Consider the following 19,014-nt stretch of genomic DNA (forward strand, 5'->3'; position numbering starts at 1 on the left):
ATAATTAAGTGAATGAGACATTAATATTTTAACGCCTATTAATAAAAACATATCCACTTGGAAATCAAATATATAAATAGTTTAACAGTACTATATTTTTAATTTTTAACTTAAAATAGTAATTAAAATATATATTATTAAAATGAAGTGAGAGTTTATTTTTGAAACATGTGAAAGTACAATTTTACAATGGAAACATCACAGTCTAAAAAGTGAGCAGGATGCAATGTGACGAAATCCAAGAACTACAAGAACAAATACATCTAAAAATTAGTGTGGGCCTCGTAGCTCTGTCCAAATTGCCAACCGGAAGGTGCAACCTCGTCGAACTCCACCACTTTTCCATCACTGGTAGTCACCTTAAAGGACAAAGATCGCCCCACCAAGTTCTCTCCGGTCAACCAATTCTGTCCCCAAACCCTAGACATGGATTTCCACTCACCATTCGATCCTTTGATGCTAACCTCGGAAACATCACCGGCATTGCCAACGTTGTACACCAAAACCAGAAGCCAATAAGGGTTCCCTGCTGTTTGGAATTTCACACCCCCACTTTTTCTGCATGCCACTCTACGATACTTCACTGGGATTATCCCAGCTCTGTATGCGGCAATGCTGGTGAACATTTTCATCGACAAGTCGAAGTGTTCCTGTGGAGGATTGCACCAGTGGTCTAAATTCGGTGGCGAGTAATTCGGCGGACAGAAATTTGTTGCAGTAACTTTGATCGAACCTGCATTCGGAATGCACCATCGAGGGTCGTCCACGCACTTTATCTCAAAACATGCACCACAGCTCAGGCCATTGTTGAACAGTGCTGTGCTTAAGGCGGCGGTTTCAAGCCCGTAACCTTGCTGGAACAGATCGCCATAACCACAAGCTCCCTCTGCATTTCATGCTCCATTCAAATCAGTAAATAAAACGAATTTCTGCATAATTAACAGTGCTTTTTTGTTTTGTGGAATCCACGTTAATGTATGTGAAAAATGTGACTAAAGGGAATTTCTGGTTTGGTTTTCACTTTCTTAGACTGTTTTGTCTTTATCTGATCTGTCATACGTGGCATTAAGCTTATGAGAGAAAACAAAGAGGAGCCAGAATATTTTCTTTTTAATGTCATTTATTCTTTTTGTATGTCACTGAATCAAAAGGGTCGTTAAAGTATATTTCTGTAGCAGAATGAATATGCAAATCAGGAAGAAAAGACAAATTTAAATTATTGAAGGAAAATAATTAATATATACATTCAATGCAGTACTGACAAAAATTGTAATTAATAATTAATGGTAAACAAAAGTATCTCAAATTACCTTTTTGTCTCATTCAAAGACACAATTTGCTGATAAACTTGCATCATCTTTTTCTATTTTTATTCTAATTTTAGGTAAGTTATCTGCTATACCTTTTTTAGTTTTCCTGTTTTAATCTATATTTATCTGCAGTTATAATTATTCTCTTCTGAAATCATAATGAGTTTGTTTTCTTTCTATATATATTATATAAAGAAAATAATTAAAAAGATTATCTTATATATGTTAACGTTTAAAAAATAACATATAAAGAAAACACATTTCATTAGAAACCTACCGTTAAAGATAAAGAGGCGGAGCATATTAGAAGGTAAAAAGAGTTTAATTGAGATAATAATGTTAATTCGAAACTACCAATAAAGAAACGTAGGTAATATAAACAATAATTAATTATATCATAAATATTTTATTAATATTCATACGTTTAATTGCAATAAATTAATAATAAATGATTAAAAAAACGTTAAAATGATAAAGTAGAATTATTATTTTACCCCATTTTTAACTCTTGTTTTCTTTCTTTCCTTTCGTTTTGTAACTCCTAACATATCAAATATGCATTAACTATTTAAACTCTCGAGATAATTAAGGAATAAATGATTTTAAATAATAATTAATGCACTTCTTCAACTCCTCTATCTCAGAAAGCATTGATAGATGAAAACTGAATAGTTTACAAAGGAAAAAAATTAATCAAATTAAAAAAAAAGAAAAAAAAGTAGACAGACTGAGAATTTGTCGATGATGAATAATGAAAATGAGGATGATAGAGTGATTTTACGTAAAAAGTTGCAGAGAAGAGTTTTACTTACGCATGGTTTCTCCACCTTGCATGTCACCGTAGAAAGTTGCATGGGCACTATGCCATGCACTGGCATATGAGAAAGCTGGTACAGAGAGAGCCATTAAAAGGACCAAAGGAACCAAACAGTTAGAGAAAGCCATCGCCATGAGAGTTTCAGAAGAAGAAAGGAAAGGAAGAAGATGAAGTGGAAGCTTAAGTTTGATGAATGCAAACAGTGGTATTTATAGATGAGAGAAGTGTTACATGGTAATGCAGGAAATGAAAACAATTTAAGAAAAATAAAATTTAATTCTGCATATATGGTCAAAGTGACTTTAATACATATAAAATAACTCACATTTTGTTGCTATAAATAAATTATTCATAAATGGATGTTTTAAAGATAATAATAAATATAAGAGTAGTAATAGGGTGACACGCCTACGTGTCACTTACACTCATTTGACACGGTCCACGTCAGCTTTTTTCAAAAAAAAACTGCAAAGTGATGGAGGGTAAAAGTGGAAAAACACATACTAGGGTTTGTTTTTTTAGAATCGAAATCCCCATTTGAGTTTTCTTAAGAAACTCGATTTCCACCACTGTCATATGGTTTTCAGTTTCATCTTTCAGACACCTTAGTCATTTGTTGTGAACGTTATTGAGGCGCTTCATTGGTTTATTGTGGAGGCGTGTGCTTGGTGTATCGATTTGTGTCGCGCGTTTCGTCTTCGGATTTTACGGTACAGGTTTTTGATTTTTTATTTTCTGTCTTAGGCTGTGTAGTTTTTGTCGCAATGTAATTTTTTGCTACATCGGTTTATTGATGTGGGGTTGTGGGGGACCAATCTCTGATTTTTGGGTTGATGGGAGGTGGGGTTGGTTTGTTGGTGATGTGTTCTATGTTGGAGGTGGGGTTGGGGTTGCTTTGCTGGTAACGTGTTTTATGTAGGAGCTTTATGTGTGGTGCGACAGGAAGCAGAGTAGTAAAAAGGTTGAGACTTTTGAGTTTCATTTTGACCCTAGGGTGTAGGCGTGATACGGGGTCCATTTGGTTTAAAATTGGGGAGGTGGTTTTTTACACTTTTGAGTTTGTTTTTGTCGCTATGCCGTTGACTGAGGTGGGTTTTTAAGACCCTTTATGCATGCATGAGTTGAGTAATGAGCTGCAGTAAGTGGTTATGTTGTTAATCCTATGTGGTTATTTGTAAATCTGGTTTTGTACTGCCGTAGAAGTTTTTTATATTCAATGAGACAATGAGAGCCTTAGAAACAATGAGACCCTTCACAACCTGCTAAGCCAGTGAGCTTGCAGGACAACCTTTTCTTCCACTCCCAAACGAAATCAGATTGCAATATTCTACCTGCAGTAGCTGGTTATCTTGTTAGTCGGATGTGGTTATTTGTAAATCGGTTTTTGTACATCTGTAGCAGTTTTTATATACAATATCAATGTCCACATTTTAAAGTGCAATAAGTGGTGTTATGGTTAGTTATGCATGCATTAGTTAGATACATTGTATTTTTTGGTACAGTAAGTGGTCAATGTTCAAATTTTGATATCACGATTCCACTTTATGCATGCATTAGTTTGATAAATTGTATTTAACCAATTTATTAATTTGAACATGTGATTGTCAAGTGAGATACATAGTATTATACAATCAATTTTATTTTGTTTTGTTAAATTTGCAGGATATAGTGATATGGACAAAGAAGTCAGTGAAATGGTAAGTATGGTGTATTTTTATTAATTTACTATTAAATATGCACATTGTTGTATTGAATTAAGTAACATATGGTTTGATTTATACTTGCAGGCCTCACTTAGAGTTAGGCATCGAGTCCAGACACAACATATAGTTCAAGTGAACGGTTGCCTATCATCCTTTCAAAAGGAACGTTTAAAGTCAACACCTTTCAAGTGGTTGGTGGATATGGTTGATGATATGGTTATTTCTAGCCCTATTCTTATAGAGTTAATCAGTAGGTGGGACGTGGTTCATAAGGCGTTTAGGATTAGGGAGAATTTAGTGCCTTTTAGAGTTGATGAAGTTTGTTTTTTTTTAGGTTTACCTAATGTTGGTGAGAGTGTTAATTTAGAGAATGATGTCGGTGGCATTGTCAATGACTTGTTTAAGGATGAGGACATCACAATTTTAAGTATAATGAAAAAGATGAAGCATAAGACATTTAAATCCAAAAGAAGTGTTGACATGTTTTGCAGGTTGTATATTTTGTTAGGTTTTGGAGCATTTTATTTTCCTAGGAATAGTAATGTGATAAACAGTGTCCCTTTTAGTAAACTAGATAACATTAATGATCTAAATATATACAATTGGGGTGATGCTGTACATGGTTTGATAGTAAGTAGTTTGAATCGGGCATGCAATAAATACAATAGCAGATCTTACCACGAAGTTATACACATAGCTGGGTGTGCAACAGTTTTGCAGGTATGTTTATACATTCATTTATTTAACTGTTACAAAATAAATAATGATATTTTTTGAAAGAGATATAACTATTGTAATGAACTTTACAGTTGTGGGTTGTTGAACACATCAGTTTGTATCATCTTGATGGACGATGTATTTATCCCCGATTTCTTCATTGGGTTGTTATTAAAGATAAAAGGAAAAATGCCCGATTACACAACGGTTGGTCTTCTTTAAGTATATGTTTGTATTGTTTTATATGGTTTTTGAAAACAGGTTATTAATTATAATATTTCACAACTGTAATATCAATGCAGGAGCAATTACAACTTATTCGACAACAAACGGTTTGTGATTGGGTATTACATGAAGGAAATATGCATAGAAGTACAGTAATGAAGAACTGTGGAATGCTATAGCAAATGAAGAAGTCATGAAGTAGGATATAACTTGTAATGATGTTGGTGGAATATGATAGAATATGAAACAATTTTTGTTATCGTTTTTTAAGTTGTTTACTATGTATAATGAAGGATCACAAATTGCATTACTTATGCACTAGTATCACCAATGTCCAATGTAGTTCCAGGAGGTGTTAAATGACCAATGTCCATTTTGTGTACATAAGCTATTAACTAAATTAGCAGAACATGCAGTGAACAAAAGTTATTGAGCAAATAACCATATAAAACTTAATAGATAACCAGTTACTGTACGAAAAATATTTGACATTGAAATTGAAGTTGAACACTTGTATTGTTGTACATAACCTATTCAGTAAATAACCGAATAAAGTTGTCCATATATCCAGTTACTGCATCAAAGAATTAAAACTTTGATATTGAATTTAACCAGTACTATTGTTGTACAAAATAAAATTCAGAAATAACCACATAGGTCTAACAACATAACCAGTTATTGTAACCAAATCAGCGCCTATGCATGACGTGACCGAGCGCTCTCTACACGTGACCGAGCGTTCGCTCTGTCCAGCTGACCGAGCGTCCAGCGTTTCAGCACATCACCGTGTCGCCCAGGACGCTCGTCACATAGCGAGCGCACGAACATTTCATAGCAAGCTGACGCTCGTCGCCCCCTGCACGCACAAGAGGACGCTCGTCCACAGAATATCAAGTCGACGCTCGATCTGCTAGTGGACGCTCGTCCATACGTCCGTCGCTGGCACATGGACGCTCGTCTAGCGCTCGTGCAGACGCTGGACCAGATGGACGCTCGTCCAGACGCTCATCCAGAAGGACGGTCGTCCAGAAGGACGGTCGTCCAGAAGTGGACGCTCGTCCAGAAAATTGGACATTGGTCCAGCGAGACAGCCGTGACTCAATAATTGGACCCTTGTCTTTAAAAACCAGATCTCGAGTCCAGAACCAGAGAGTTCTGACGGGGAGGAAACCAGAGGACGCTGCAGCCGTGGTGGTGTAGAAAACCAATTCAATAAATAACCACTTGTATTGTTGTAGAAAACCAATTCAATAAATAACCGAATAAAGTTGTCCATAAAGTTAAACACTTTTAATTTTCACCAAATGAACTTCATATAAAACTTATAACATAACGAACATTACATAAGCACTTAATGCAACAACAAATTGATCAACATAAGTTAAGTAGTTCACAAATTTTTCTAAATAACACATCCATGTAACCACGCACAATATTCGACAACAAACAACAACGATAAATCTGAAATACAGGCAAGGAAATTATGAAAGTTTTAAAGTTGTTGCATTTATATTGTTCTTCTTTCATCCAGTGCCTTCAGGTTTGTGAAGAGGTGGAATCAATTTCGATAGAATGTCATCAACGGAGCGTGTTGGAGGCTTGTTGGTATCAATTGGTATTGATAGACGTACTAGGTCATCAGTTGGGCCCCCAATATCACTTCCAAAAACCTGCACAATTCGAGAGTATCATTTAAAGTCATAGAAAAGTTTACAACATATATAACAGTACAATAGAAAATTGTTCACAAAAATCCCTTTTGCAAATAAGCAAAGCAAGCCCAAAAACACTAAGGACAGTAAATAATCCTACAGGTTTGCCCAATCCAGAATTTTATCTCTCACGACATTTCCCCCTTTAGTCTAGGGTTTCCGAAAATAAACCAAAAATATAAAGAAAGATAGACAAATTATGAGAAAAGAAGAAAGGAAGAAGAAACTCATACTTTATATTCTTCAAACGGTACAAAGGGGAGAAATTAGAAAGGGGACAAACCTTCCGCGCTCCACATCGATGACGTCCGGTACGAACTTTTCCTTCGGCTTCACCTTCGCTGGTACAAACTTTTCCGATCACGTCCAGCCTCCGGTGGCAGCAATGGAGTTCTCTTTTTTTTTTCTCCCTCGATCTCTCTCGTTCTCTCGTTATCTCTCAATCCTAACCCTAGCTCCAACTTTCGAAATTTCAAATCCCACACACGATCCTAACGCAGCAAGTGAAACGCAACGTTTCATTTACTTTTTTATAAGCCAACTCAGCACCAGCCCATAAACTGAAATGACCAAGCTATCCTTCATGATGTTGACAATTATCGGGTCCCACCGCGTGTCAAATGAATGTAATTTGCTTTAACCGTGTCAAAGAATCATTTTTGTAAATATAATACGCGTTTACATATATAGATCAATGAATCATGATTATAAAGATTATTTCCTTGTTTCAATACTCTTTTAGATTGATATGCTTTGGAATCATTAAATTCTTGCATAATTGCTATTAATTAGTGTAAATGTATTTTTTTCTTTAAATTAAATACATTGCGAAAACTTTGTAATGGTTCAACTAAACAGAGCCAAATTCTCAACTGGAAATTCACTTTTTATACCCAAAAAATTTTAAGTTTATAATTATTTTTGTATTTATCTCTTTCTTCAAATTTTAGCATTAATTATTTTCTTTTTTATATTCAAGTTTAAATCTTTCCAAATTTGAGTGCTACTAATTGCTCATGCTTGATTTACCATGGCTATCTAAGGCTTTTTGTAATAAAAAATCATAAATATTATTTATTTACTTTTACATTTGGTATAATTTTGAGTGATTTATCATATCACTTTTAATTTTTTATTTCAATCAACAATTACGTATCATTATATTTTCTCCATATGTTTTTATCTCTATATCAATTAAATTAATTAGAGTATAATTATATATATATATATATATATATATATATATATATATATATATGCTGCCTTAAAATTTTAAAAAATTACAGATAAAAACACATTTTTGTTTGAAAAATCAAACAATTAGAAAGAGTAATATAACTATTCCCCCCGTTACATTTTGAGTTAATTATTTCTAATATATATAAACTAATATTTCTCATACCAATACCCTTCCAAGTAAAACTAAGTTCAACTTTTTTTTTTATATATAAAAATCTTGTGTTCAGTTTTTTGTGCTTAAGAGAAGAATATCATTCATGTGATTAGCTTAATCTTTTAATTTTTTTTTATTTTTGTATTTTATTTAATACATGTTGAACACAAATACATCTTGTATTTGAAAATAGTAAAGACAAACAGTTTTTTATGTATGTTATATTTATTTTATAAAAGATGCATAAATATAATAAATGAACCCATTAAACTCAAAAACTTTTATTTACTTAGTTTATTAATAATTTATGTTTATTAACATATATGCATCATTATCTTTGCTTAAATATCAATAGTAAATTAAACACTACCTACTGTCAACACTCAATTTCGTCCGGGTTGATTAAATAAAGTTTATTTTCAAAAATATCAAAAAAATAAATAAATAAATAAATAAATACAAATGAAAGTATATAATAACAAAAATAAAACTGTAGTTGGACCGAACGTTTTCGCGGACCGTTCGTCCTTCATGATCAGCTTTCGAACATGACGATAGGACGTTCGTCCTCAAACGTGAGTCTTTAGGACGTTCGGCATTTCTCAGGCCCAGGCGCTCGTCCTGATCGTTCCAACTTTCAAACGTTCGTCCTCTTCATGGCGCGACCGTTCGTCCTCAGCCTTTCGGACCGTTCGTCCTCGCCTTATGCGACCGTTCGCCCAGTAGCGACTGCTTGAGCGTTCGGCCTTTCACACTTTTAGGACGTTCGGCAATTCTCATGTTCAACCGTTCGATCATCCTCAAGCGTTCACTATTCGGCCGTTCGGCCATGTGTTAATTTAGGACGTTCGTCCTCTGTTTCGAACCGTTCGTCCTCTTTCGCATAAGTCGTTCGTCCTCTTCCCTGACTGACCGTTCGGTTTCTTCAACTGTGCAACCGTCCGTCCCAAGCGACATCTAGCGCTCCAATTGTTGAACGTTCGTCCCATACCGTTCGTTCATCTTCGCCTCAGTTTTAGGACGAGCGTTATTGATTGTTCTCGAGGATCGTTCGTCCTCTACATGGCGCGATCGTTCGTCCTCCATTGAGCGCGTTCGGTTCTTCCCACTGATGCTGTGACCGTTCGTCCTAAACCGTGATCCCTCAGCGTTCGTCATTTCTCAGCCCAGCGTTCGTTTTCATGCCAGGACCTGTATAGCGTTCGGCAATTTGCGTGTTAAGGCGCTCGTCAAAAGCATAGACAATTTCGAGCGTTCGTTCGTTGTGGTTTAGTGATCTTGGGCGTTCGTCCTTAAATTTTTATTCTCAGAAGATGAGTTCTAAACGTTCGCTCTTGGTTCTGTATTATTGATTGTGAGCGTTCGGTATAATTCAGATTGTGAGCGTTCGGTATTCTTTGGTTGACCTTGTGAACGTTCGTTCTTGGCTACTGTTTGCGTTCGGCCATGTTTCACCTCGTGAGCGCTCGGTCTGAGCGTTCGTTCATGTAATATGAATGGTCGTTCGTTTTCTGTTTGACCGAGCGTCCGAATAGTGGTGGCTGCACTTAAAAAGAATGGTCTGAACTTGCCACCGATGATTCCCACTATTCCCCACCGTAACAGATTCCACCATCCACTTCAATGAGTGCTCCACTCATCGCCAACGAAGCCACCAGAAGATATATTTTTATGAATCAGTGGACAAGGTAGTGGAGGTCTGCTATGGTGGACAGGTTTATTAGTGGATGATCAACAGACTTCCACCTGAGTCTGTCTCCCACGAGCATCCATCTGGAGCGGCTGCCCATCTCTGCTACTCTGTAAAGTTACCTTTTGCACCATTATTGTATTGGGGTTTTCTGATAAGCAAGGGGAGAGGTCACGTGAACCCACGATCTTCGATCCTTGGTTTCTTCATTCATTACCAACTCACGGGACCAAACACCACGGACCTTCATCTCCTCCCCTCACACTACTCACCTGATTCACCCGGAACCATCAATAACCACTCGGCCAGAGACAAGACAGATTTTGAGAACCTGAAATATTGAACCAACAGTCATGGGTTGAACCAATTCGTTTTTGCACTCTAATGAACATTGCACCACTGTAACTCACCACCGTGACCGGTCCAACACCGTCATCATCTTCCTCGGAAACCTTCCACCCAAACCGCCAAGTTGCTGCCTCCATGCTTCAACCGCCGCTGTCATCCTAGTCACCGCCACACTATCACCTTGCCTCACTACTCCCAGCCAAACTTCTCCTCCTCTTAAACCGCACCCCCATCTTCATCACATTCCCCATCTAACCCAACACTACAGTGGCAGTCACCGCATGCCATCACCTTCTCAACCCTGTTACCACCGTGAAACTCCCTATCACTGCCTGCCTCATATCTCCATTCTCCATCACCCATCCTCTTCCCTCTCAACACTTATCATACTCACCAAACCAGACTCAAGCTCCAGCTTCAACCACAATCCATCAACCACCGAGAAAGAGTCCCAGCAAGTAGCTCCCATCCAAGCTTGAAAGAATACTCACGACCTGGAAGAAACTCACCACCCTTGCAACTTCCAGAAACCGGTGCAGCAACTCTCATGCATGCAAGCTGTCCAGGAGCTTCTCGGCAGTAGAAACACCGTCCAGTTGGTTATGGGGAAAGGAGCTTTCACTTGGAAGGATGATACGGACAGCAGCTTGGAAAGGAAACACGGTCCAGCCACCAACAACAAGTAGAAGCGTGAGAATCCAGCAGCCACCCTCCATCACGTACAACAGAAGAACTCGCCATTTCTCCAACCTGCATCCTTATACCTCACGGCCAACATCGATCTTCAGTCAATACTCCCTCACGCTACAACACTCCACATTCAGAGGGTGGAGCACCTTATCGAAAAAGGCAAGCTAGCCATGAGGATGGAGAAGACATCGGACGCACGGGATTAGCAAAGAGTGAACCAAGCTTCAAGAGGTTAGTAATGCTTCCCACTCCTTGTTCTACTGAGTTTGGTTACTTGTCTTTGAATATGTTGGTTACGTTGCCTTTGAACGTTGTCTCTCTGTCATGTTGTTGCTAAGTTTGCATGGGTTGAGTTTGCATGTATTGTTGTTAAATAGATGTGTTGTGAATATTTGTATATGTCTGTTATTACCGAACAATCGTCACATCCAACCATCTTGACACCCACGGCCACTGCTAACACCCACGGTCAAACACCCATACTCGTCCACTCCAAACCCACCAACTTCATCCTTACCATTCGACCAATAGCATCACTTTCATCTCCCACACTGTTCCAACACTGAACCAGCACCTCATCTTCATCCATATACTATTTCCAACATCATCATCTTCACCTCACGGCCAACACCATTTCTTCTTCATTTCCATCACCAAACACCCATCACCTATCATACACTTCGTACTATTCACCTATTCACTGGAAATTCCTCAGCCCCAAAACCCGTAACCACCTCTACCACTTTTTCTTTTTTCACCCACGGCTACACCCTTTCCCAACAACCCAAACACGATAGAATACCCCTGACCCCATGAACATCAGACTCATCGACACCCATTCATTGCTCTAGCAATAAGGAACGCCAAAACAGATACGAATCACCAAAAAGGGAACCCAAGTATATATGTGAAGAGGCGGAAGGCACTATACAAAGGAGGCGCCCTGGTATCTTGACGGATACGGACCCCTCCCTGGGTGGCCGGTATGAGAGAGAGACAAGAAAGAATGAGGAAGATGTGAGCGGACCCCTAATGCTGCTGCTGGGAAGAAGTTTTGGGGCCCTCGGGCCTGAGCAGCCAATACCCAGTGGCACCCCCTTTTTTAATGTTTACACCCCTAGCGGATCCAAAGTTGGAGAAAAAGGAACATTGACCCAAACAAAGGAGCTTCAATTTCACTTGGCACCCCTGGTTTTTATATCTGTACCCCTAATTTAATTGAGCTTTTCTCTTGTTTTATTTTTTACGCTTTAGTTTCTTAATTTTATTATTTTGTCTGGTCATTATTTTTTATTGTGTAATCCCCTTGTAAGATAACTCCCATCCCTCTGTATTGTATTTGTCTTGTTTATTTGTTAAACACTGCACACACTCACTTTTTTTTTTAATTGAACAGAAATCACAAAAAAATAAATAAATAAAATAATAATATTTCTCTTTCTTCAAAATACCAAAAATACGTTTTAAAGGTTTAGGCACATGTGTGATCGCACGCATCGTCCTTGTGCCAAAAACCTTTTCTCTTTCTTCAAAAACGCCAAAAATATGTTTCAAAGGTTTAGGCACATGTGTGATCGCACGCATCGTCCTTGTGCCAAAAACCTTTTCTCTTTCTTCAAAAATGCCAAAAATACGTTTTAAAGGTTTAGGCACATGTGTGATCGCACGCATCGTCCTTGTGCCAAAAACCTTTTCTCTTTCTTACATCAAAACGCCAAAAATATGTTTCAAAGGTTTAGGCACATGTGTGATCGCACGCATCGTCCTTGTGCCAAAAACCTTTTCTCTTTCTTCAAAAATGCCAAAAATACGTTTTAAAGGTTTAGGCACATGTGTGATCGCACGCATCGTCCTTGTGCCAAAAACATTTTCTCTTTCATCAAAATTACAAAAAATATGTTTTAAAGGTTTAGGCACATGTGTGATCGCACGCATCGTCCTTGTGCTAAAAACCTTTTCTCTTTCTTAAATAAAAATAAAATATAAAATCATCAAAAAACTAAAAACATTCACTTTTTTCAAAACTACAAACAATATCGCCTTCCAGAACTACGTGGTCCTTGATTCTCCATCAAAAGTGGAGATACGTAGGAGCAAGGCCAGTCCTTGTCAGGTTCACTTTCCCAAAAATCCAAATTTATCTAAAATCATTCTCAAACAAATCTCTCAAACTATTTTCAAACAAAATTTTCAAACAGTTTCAAAAGAACTACGTAACCCTGATTTCTCACATGAGAATACGTAGGAGCAAGGTCAATCCTTGTCGGGCCCCAAAAAGCTAAAAAATATTGTTTGTTTCTTTTGAGTTCTATTGTAAGGGAAAGTTAAACATTTTGAAAACCACATCCATATTCACGCATTTAGTTAAAGGTACTGCCTTAGGGCAGGCGTTGTAGGGTGCTAATACCTTCCCTACACGTAACCGACTCCCGAACCAAGAATCTGGTTCAAATTGACCATGCCTTATCATTTTATGGTTTTTCCGTAGTTTTCCAGAATAAACTATGGTGGCGACTCCAAAATCTCTTTTCAAAACCCGTTTTCTTTTTATTGGATCGTCGTCCCGTCGCGATTCCGGTTGCGACAGATGGCGACTCCACTGGGGAAAGTGAAGAGTCTGGCCATTTAATTAGATGTGCGAATTCAATGTGGTTTTTCTTTGTGTTTTTCTTCCCTTTCTTTTTCTTTATCTTTGTTTGATTTTTGTCATAATTGTATGTGTGTTTGTTTTGTTTATATTGAACCCTAGGGTAGAAAACATGTTATATCTGCCTGGGATTTTTCTGGTTGTTTTGCAGGTGAGGGTTTGGGGTGTATAATTGCATTCTCCCTTCACACACACACAATATGCATATCATGAGTGGGGCCCTATACCCGGGTCTGAGCGCAACTTAGAAATAGAGGGGTTGTGTAGCGGTGTCATTTGGGACATACTTCCTGTTTGGCTATCGTGAGAACCCCAGCCAGAGTCTGTTCTCTTCATTTGTGTCTCCACATCTAGTTGATTACTCTGACTGTTGTGGAGAAACAGTGAAAAGAGCCATAGCTCTGGTGGCCTGATTTAAGCATTAGGAAGCTATCCTTGTGAGTGCATATATTTGGCCTTAGAACTTCAGTCATCCAACCTTTGATAAGGCACAAAAGGGAGAAATGTGTATTCTTATAACCCTCTTGTTCGCTTAATAAAAATCATGCACCTTGTACATACCTCTTTATCCGTTTTTTTTTTCTTTTTACTTTTTCCTTCTTTCTTAGCTCATGTTTTTTTTTATAGTCTTGTCACGTTTTGTGGATTCTAGTCAAAAATTATAAAGTTGTGATTAAGGCCTTAAGCTAAAAAAGGGGAATTAACATGGAATTTTGAGTCAAGAGGTATTCGAGTTCATACATTTTGACGAAAAGATGCACGTCGAGTAAAGGAGGATAATATTGGTAGGGTATAAGAATTTGTTGAGTCTGTTAGAGGCGGAGGTCCAAACATCAGCAATTACTACTTTAGTCCAGTACTATGATCCACCACTAAAGTGCTTCACTTTCCAAGATTTCCAACTAGTACCACCAGTGGAAGAATTCGAGCAAGTCTTAAATATGGAAAAGACTCCATACAACTACCTTGAGCAGTATATCCTTGTCTTGCAGTTAGCGAGGATCAGGAAAGTACACCCAATGAAGTTGGAAAGCGAGTTCACAATCAAGGGCAAAGTGAGGGGCCTTCCTCAAAGATACTTATAGGAATACCTACATCGTTTGGCTTAAGAGGAAAATTGGGAAATGTTTACAGATGTATTAGCCCTTCTCCTCTATGGTGTCATGCTTTCTCCTAAAATGTTAAGAACCTCATCGATTATGCCGCTATGAATGCATTTGTGGGAGACAAAGAGCGCTGTGAGAATCTAGTCAGTGCCATCCTGGCTGAAGTTTATGGGACCCTTAATCGTTGTTACGAACTTAAGGGGGGAAAGATGTTATGTTGTCTACCAGTGTTTTATTTGTGGTTCATTTCCCGTGAGACTGGAGACGCCTAAAATTCCCTATACCCCATGGACGAGTTATTGCAGTATATGATCGATTACAAGGACACTGTAAACGATTACCCGAGATAAAATTGGATTTTGTACAGAAAGTCCATCACAGGTACTCAGTCAGGTGAACAGGGGTCACCATTGGAAAAAGAAGTGATTTTTAGGAACTTTTGCACTTGTATTAGGCTGTTCCTTGTGAACCACATGTGAAAAGAGCAAATGAATGGGCGCAACTTTGTGCAAGTTTAAACGAAGAACAAGATAAATGGTGTGTCCCTTGGCAGCATAGATCAGATTACATATCATTGCAGGAGGTATCCTAATGTACCCCTCATGGGTATTAGGTGGTGTATTAATTGCAATCCTATGTTAGCGCAAAAAAATAATTTGAGTATCCTGAGAGGATCGCTAACACCTGCATCTCTCGCCACATTGCAGATCATATGAGGCATGAATCTTTTGCTGAAATGTTTCATCAAGTTAAAGACACTCGGGGAAATGTTGTTCGCTTCAAAGAAAGGTCCAAGATCATGGACTGTTAGTGGAAGTTTCCTTTAGCCAATGAATCACAGAAAGGGTTAAGACAATCAAGTTGTAATTAATTTCCCTTACCCAAATTGCAAAAAGAAATTTCAAAATAATGAGCAGTGGATAGAAGCAGCAGTGACAAAACTAGAAGGAATGTTGCCATTCAGCTAAAAGGGGACATAAAGATTGATGAGTCAGATGAAGGAATATGTCGTTGAAGAAGGACAAGTCACTCACAATTAGCTTTCTTCATCAATGAAGTCATTGAAAATGTTCCTAAGCTATTAGCTGATGCTGGGTCTGTAATGTCAATCATCAACCCGCCTAAGGGGATTGAAACATTCCTTAATTGCTGCGAGAAACTGATCAGACAAATGAAGAATGTGATGACTAAAGCCTGCGATGGTTGACCAAGAATTCCTATGTCTAGCATTTTGGGGATTTCAGAATGATGAACCACCTTATTGACTCTGTTTCGTGTTAATTTCCAAAATTATACCGGGGCAAATATTTTCACAGCTTTATAGTTTCTGACTAGAGAATTTGACCTATGTTTTCTTTTCTTTTCTTTTCTTTTTTATTTTTATTTTTCTTTTTTCTTAATTTGTTTCACAAAAAAAAAATAAATAAATAAATACAGCTAAGCATCTAAGACACCCTAAAGGATACGAACCAGTGGCAATGGAGAACCAAGTAGAAGTTCAAGAAGGAATAGAAGCCGATATCCAACAGCTGAAAGGACAAATCAGTCGAATCTTAGAAGCCCTGAATGCCTTACAAAGCCCCGGAGATCCATCTGCACAAAGACTACAACAAGAAGTTCCGGAAGCACAAACTTTCCCTTCCCATCGTCTTCCCCCGAATTATACTCCACCCTTAGGAGTGGACTTGGGACATCTTGACACTCAAAAGGCCGAAGATAATGCAGTTGAGGTAGAAGACGAGCCTGGGGCAACCACTTTCACAATTCCTGGGCAGATTATCCAACCAGGTATTGAAAGCATGATGATGAAAAAACAACCTAAGACGAAGTCTCCATCTTGTGTCATTACACCAGGAGATTTTAAGGATGATAAGAGCAGATTAGAAGTCCTTGAGAAGAGGTTGAGAGCCATAGAGGGTGAAGGAAGTTTTGAATTTGAAGATGCTAAAAAACTGTGTTTAGTTCATGATGTGGTGATACCTCCAAGGTTCAGGATGCCAGAATTTGAGAAATATCGGGGAAATACTTGCCCGAGGGGCCATATAACCATGTACTGCAGGAAAATGGCAGCTTATGTCCACGATGAAAAACTTTTGATTCATTTCTTCCAAGAAAGTTTAACTGGCATGGCTCTAACTTGGTACATGCGTTTGGAAACGACTCACATCTACTCATGGAAAGATCTGGTTAGCGCATTTCTAAAGCAGTATGAATATAATAAATATCTAACACCTGACAGATTACAACTGCAAAACATAGTGAAGAAAGAGTCCGAATCATTCAGAGAATATGCCCAAAGGTGGAGAGAAATTGCTGCTCAAGTAGAACCGCCTCTGAGCGACAAGGAGATGACTATCATATTTTTGAATACTCTGCAAACCCCATTTTATGAACACATGATAGGCAGCGTTTCCTTAAGTTTTACTGACATAGTAGTAATTGGAGAGAGGGTTGAGAGTGGCACAAGAAGTGGAAAAATTGCACTAGGCCCAGAGCTAGTAGCCAGTCTAAACGAGTATGGTCTTAGACATGAGAAAGATAAGAAGCAAAGAGCTAATTCCCATTTTACTGCCTATCCTCAAATGTCACATTCCTATGGGTCTAGTCGAGCCACTGAACGAAGAAATTACAATCGTGATGAGAAGGTCGCCAACTTCACTCCTATCCCCATGACCTATACAGAGCTACTACCAGATCTTCTCTGCAGAAACCTCATAAAGATTTGTCCAACCAGGCCTATACGACCTCCGTATCCAAGGAGCTATGACGTAAATGCCAGATGTGATTATCATGGAGGGGCGTGTGGACATTCAATAGAGGCATGCAAGGCTTTGAAACGTAAAGTGCAATCTTTGATCGATTCAGGATGTTTAAAGTTTGAAGAAATGCAATCCAGCATTGTGGCAAGGCATGAGTTCACCACTACAAATGCCAAGGACGAGTGAAGAGGACTCTCGGATTATTTAGGAAAGCATAAGTTATTGTAAAAGTTGGAATTGATGTTGTTTTGCTCGAGCTTTAATTTGCCTCGCTATGAGGTTTATGCTCATTGATATCACGCTTTCATCCATGAATTTTAATGTGAAATTTCATTACTTGGTATCTCCAAGGTTTACTGGAAATCATGTCCTAATAGGGTGTCGTGGAGAAAATGAAAAAAAAAAAAAAGTAAAATTGAGGAAAATCTTGTGTCACTTGTCTTACTTGCAAATTACCAAACTCATGTTCTTCGAAAATATCAAATTTGTTAATCAAGAGCAAAGTTACAGTGTCAGATTTTTCCCGAATTTGATGTTTTCTTGCGAGACGTGTTTTCCACCCAGACAGTTATTTCAGCATGTATTGCATCAGGTTTTCCATCAAAGGCTTATCTTGAGCCCTTTTCTTCGTTGTTTTTCCATCAAAGGTTTTTCCGAAGTTATTTTTCCTTATCTTCCTTCATCGTAAATTTTTTAATATCTTCTTCTTCTTTGTTTCAAAGGTTTTTTCGATTAGAATTTTTCTTTGGACCAAATAAAAAGAAAACATAAAAATCTAATTTTATTTCATCATTTGGGCAAGATTTACAGTAAGGTCGGAGAGTTGATTTTGAACAAGGATATCATTTGAATATACTCATACGATCTTAACATTTGAAAAATAAAATAAAAATGCATAAAAAAGAGAAAAAAAGCAAATATAACAAAAAAGTGCAAAGTCACAATTTCAAATAAAAAAAAGGGGCAAATAAAGCAGATAACAAAAGCAAATAAAAGATTGTTCAGAGTTCGATCACTAGTGATCGTTAATATTACAAACCATGAAAATAAAAAAAAAAAGGAAATTCAGCGAAAAAATTCCCGAGCTGGTTGCGGTGGTATGAGGGAGAGCTCCGTCGAGGGAGCTTTGGTTCGGAAGGTGAGATGCATGGGTGGAGCGATTTGTCGTCCATCCCTGTCGTCGTCAATGATGATCGGAACGGGGAACAAGTTCAGCAGCCTCGGCGCCCTCATGATCACCCAGTCGTATTCTTTCCAAAAAAAAAAAAAAAAACAAACAAAAAATTTTGTCAATAATAAGATGAGGAGAAAATTTTCAAAAAAAAGATGGAGGTGATCAGGGTACTTACCATACATGTATAGCGGCAGTTGTGAAAACTGAGTGTCAGTAGGGTCTATCTCCGCTTGCCAGCGCCTGACCCGATTGCCGTGGTTGTTAAACCAGCAGTGCACATTGTATTCAGTGGCATCTGCGAAAGCCCTTAGTCGAGATGCAATCTCGACGACTTGGGCTCTGCTGGGATGTGTGACCCCGTAATTGTAGATATGGGTCATCATTTTGACCTGATCGTCAGTAGGTCTCCACCGCTGACTGGTGTACCTCTCCATCTCCATCTCGCTCATCTTTCCTCTCTAAGTTTTCTAAAACACAAAAAAAATAATAAAAAGTAAAAAGAACAAAAACATAACAAAAGCATAAAACAAAAAAAAAAATATTTTCAGTGTTTTCTTTTTCGTTTTTGTTTCCTTTTAAGTTTATTTTGTCCGGTCGGTCTTTGTTATTTCAGTGTCTGGTCTCGGATCTGTTTCACGGTCCTTGCAAGAGGGTCCTAAACGGATCTATGTCCTTTTGTCTTTGTCCATATGGTCCATGTCCGGTTCATACAAATTAATTCTC

The 19,014-nt window shown here is 38.0% G+C and overlaps 2 protein-coding genes across 2 annotated transcripts; one reads left to right on the plus strand and one right to left on the minus strand.

Moving 5' to 3' along the window:
• Window positions 1–134: 134 nt before the first annotated feature.
• Window positions 135–2,319, minus strand: LOC108323050 (expansin-A23). The gene is made up of 2 exons (XM_017555374.2): window positions 2,123–2,319; window positions 135–886 (listed from the first exon to the last, which is right to left on the minus strand). Exons 1-2 carry the CDS (start codon window positions 2,259–2,261, stop codon window positions 264–266), a joined length of 762 nt encoding a protein of 253 aa, XP_017410863.1. The 5' UTR covers window positions 2,262–2,319; the 3' UTR covers window positions 135–263.
• A 13,517-nt stretch (window positions 2,320–15,836) lies between these two features.
• On the plus strand, window positions 15,837–17,303 carry LOC128195190 (uncharacterized). Its single transcript, XM_052872255.1, has one exon. The coding sequence runs from the start codon at window positions 15,837–15,839 to the stop codon at window positions 17,301–17,303; it is 1,467 nt and encodes a 488-aa protein (XP_052728215.1).
• Window positions 17,304–19,014: the final 1,711 nt, after the last annotated feature.

This window comes from Vigna angularis, chromosome 2 (genome assembly GCF_016808095.1).
Source record: "Vigna angularis cultivar LongXiaoDou No.4 chromosome 2, ASM1680809v1, whole genome shotgun sequence".
NCBI classification, from domain to species: domain Eukaryota; kingdom Viridiplantae; phylum Streptophyta; class Magnoliopsida; order Fabales; family Fabaceae; genus Vigna; species Vigna angularis.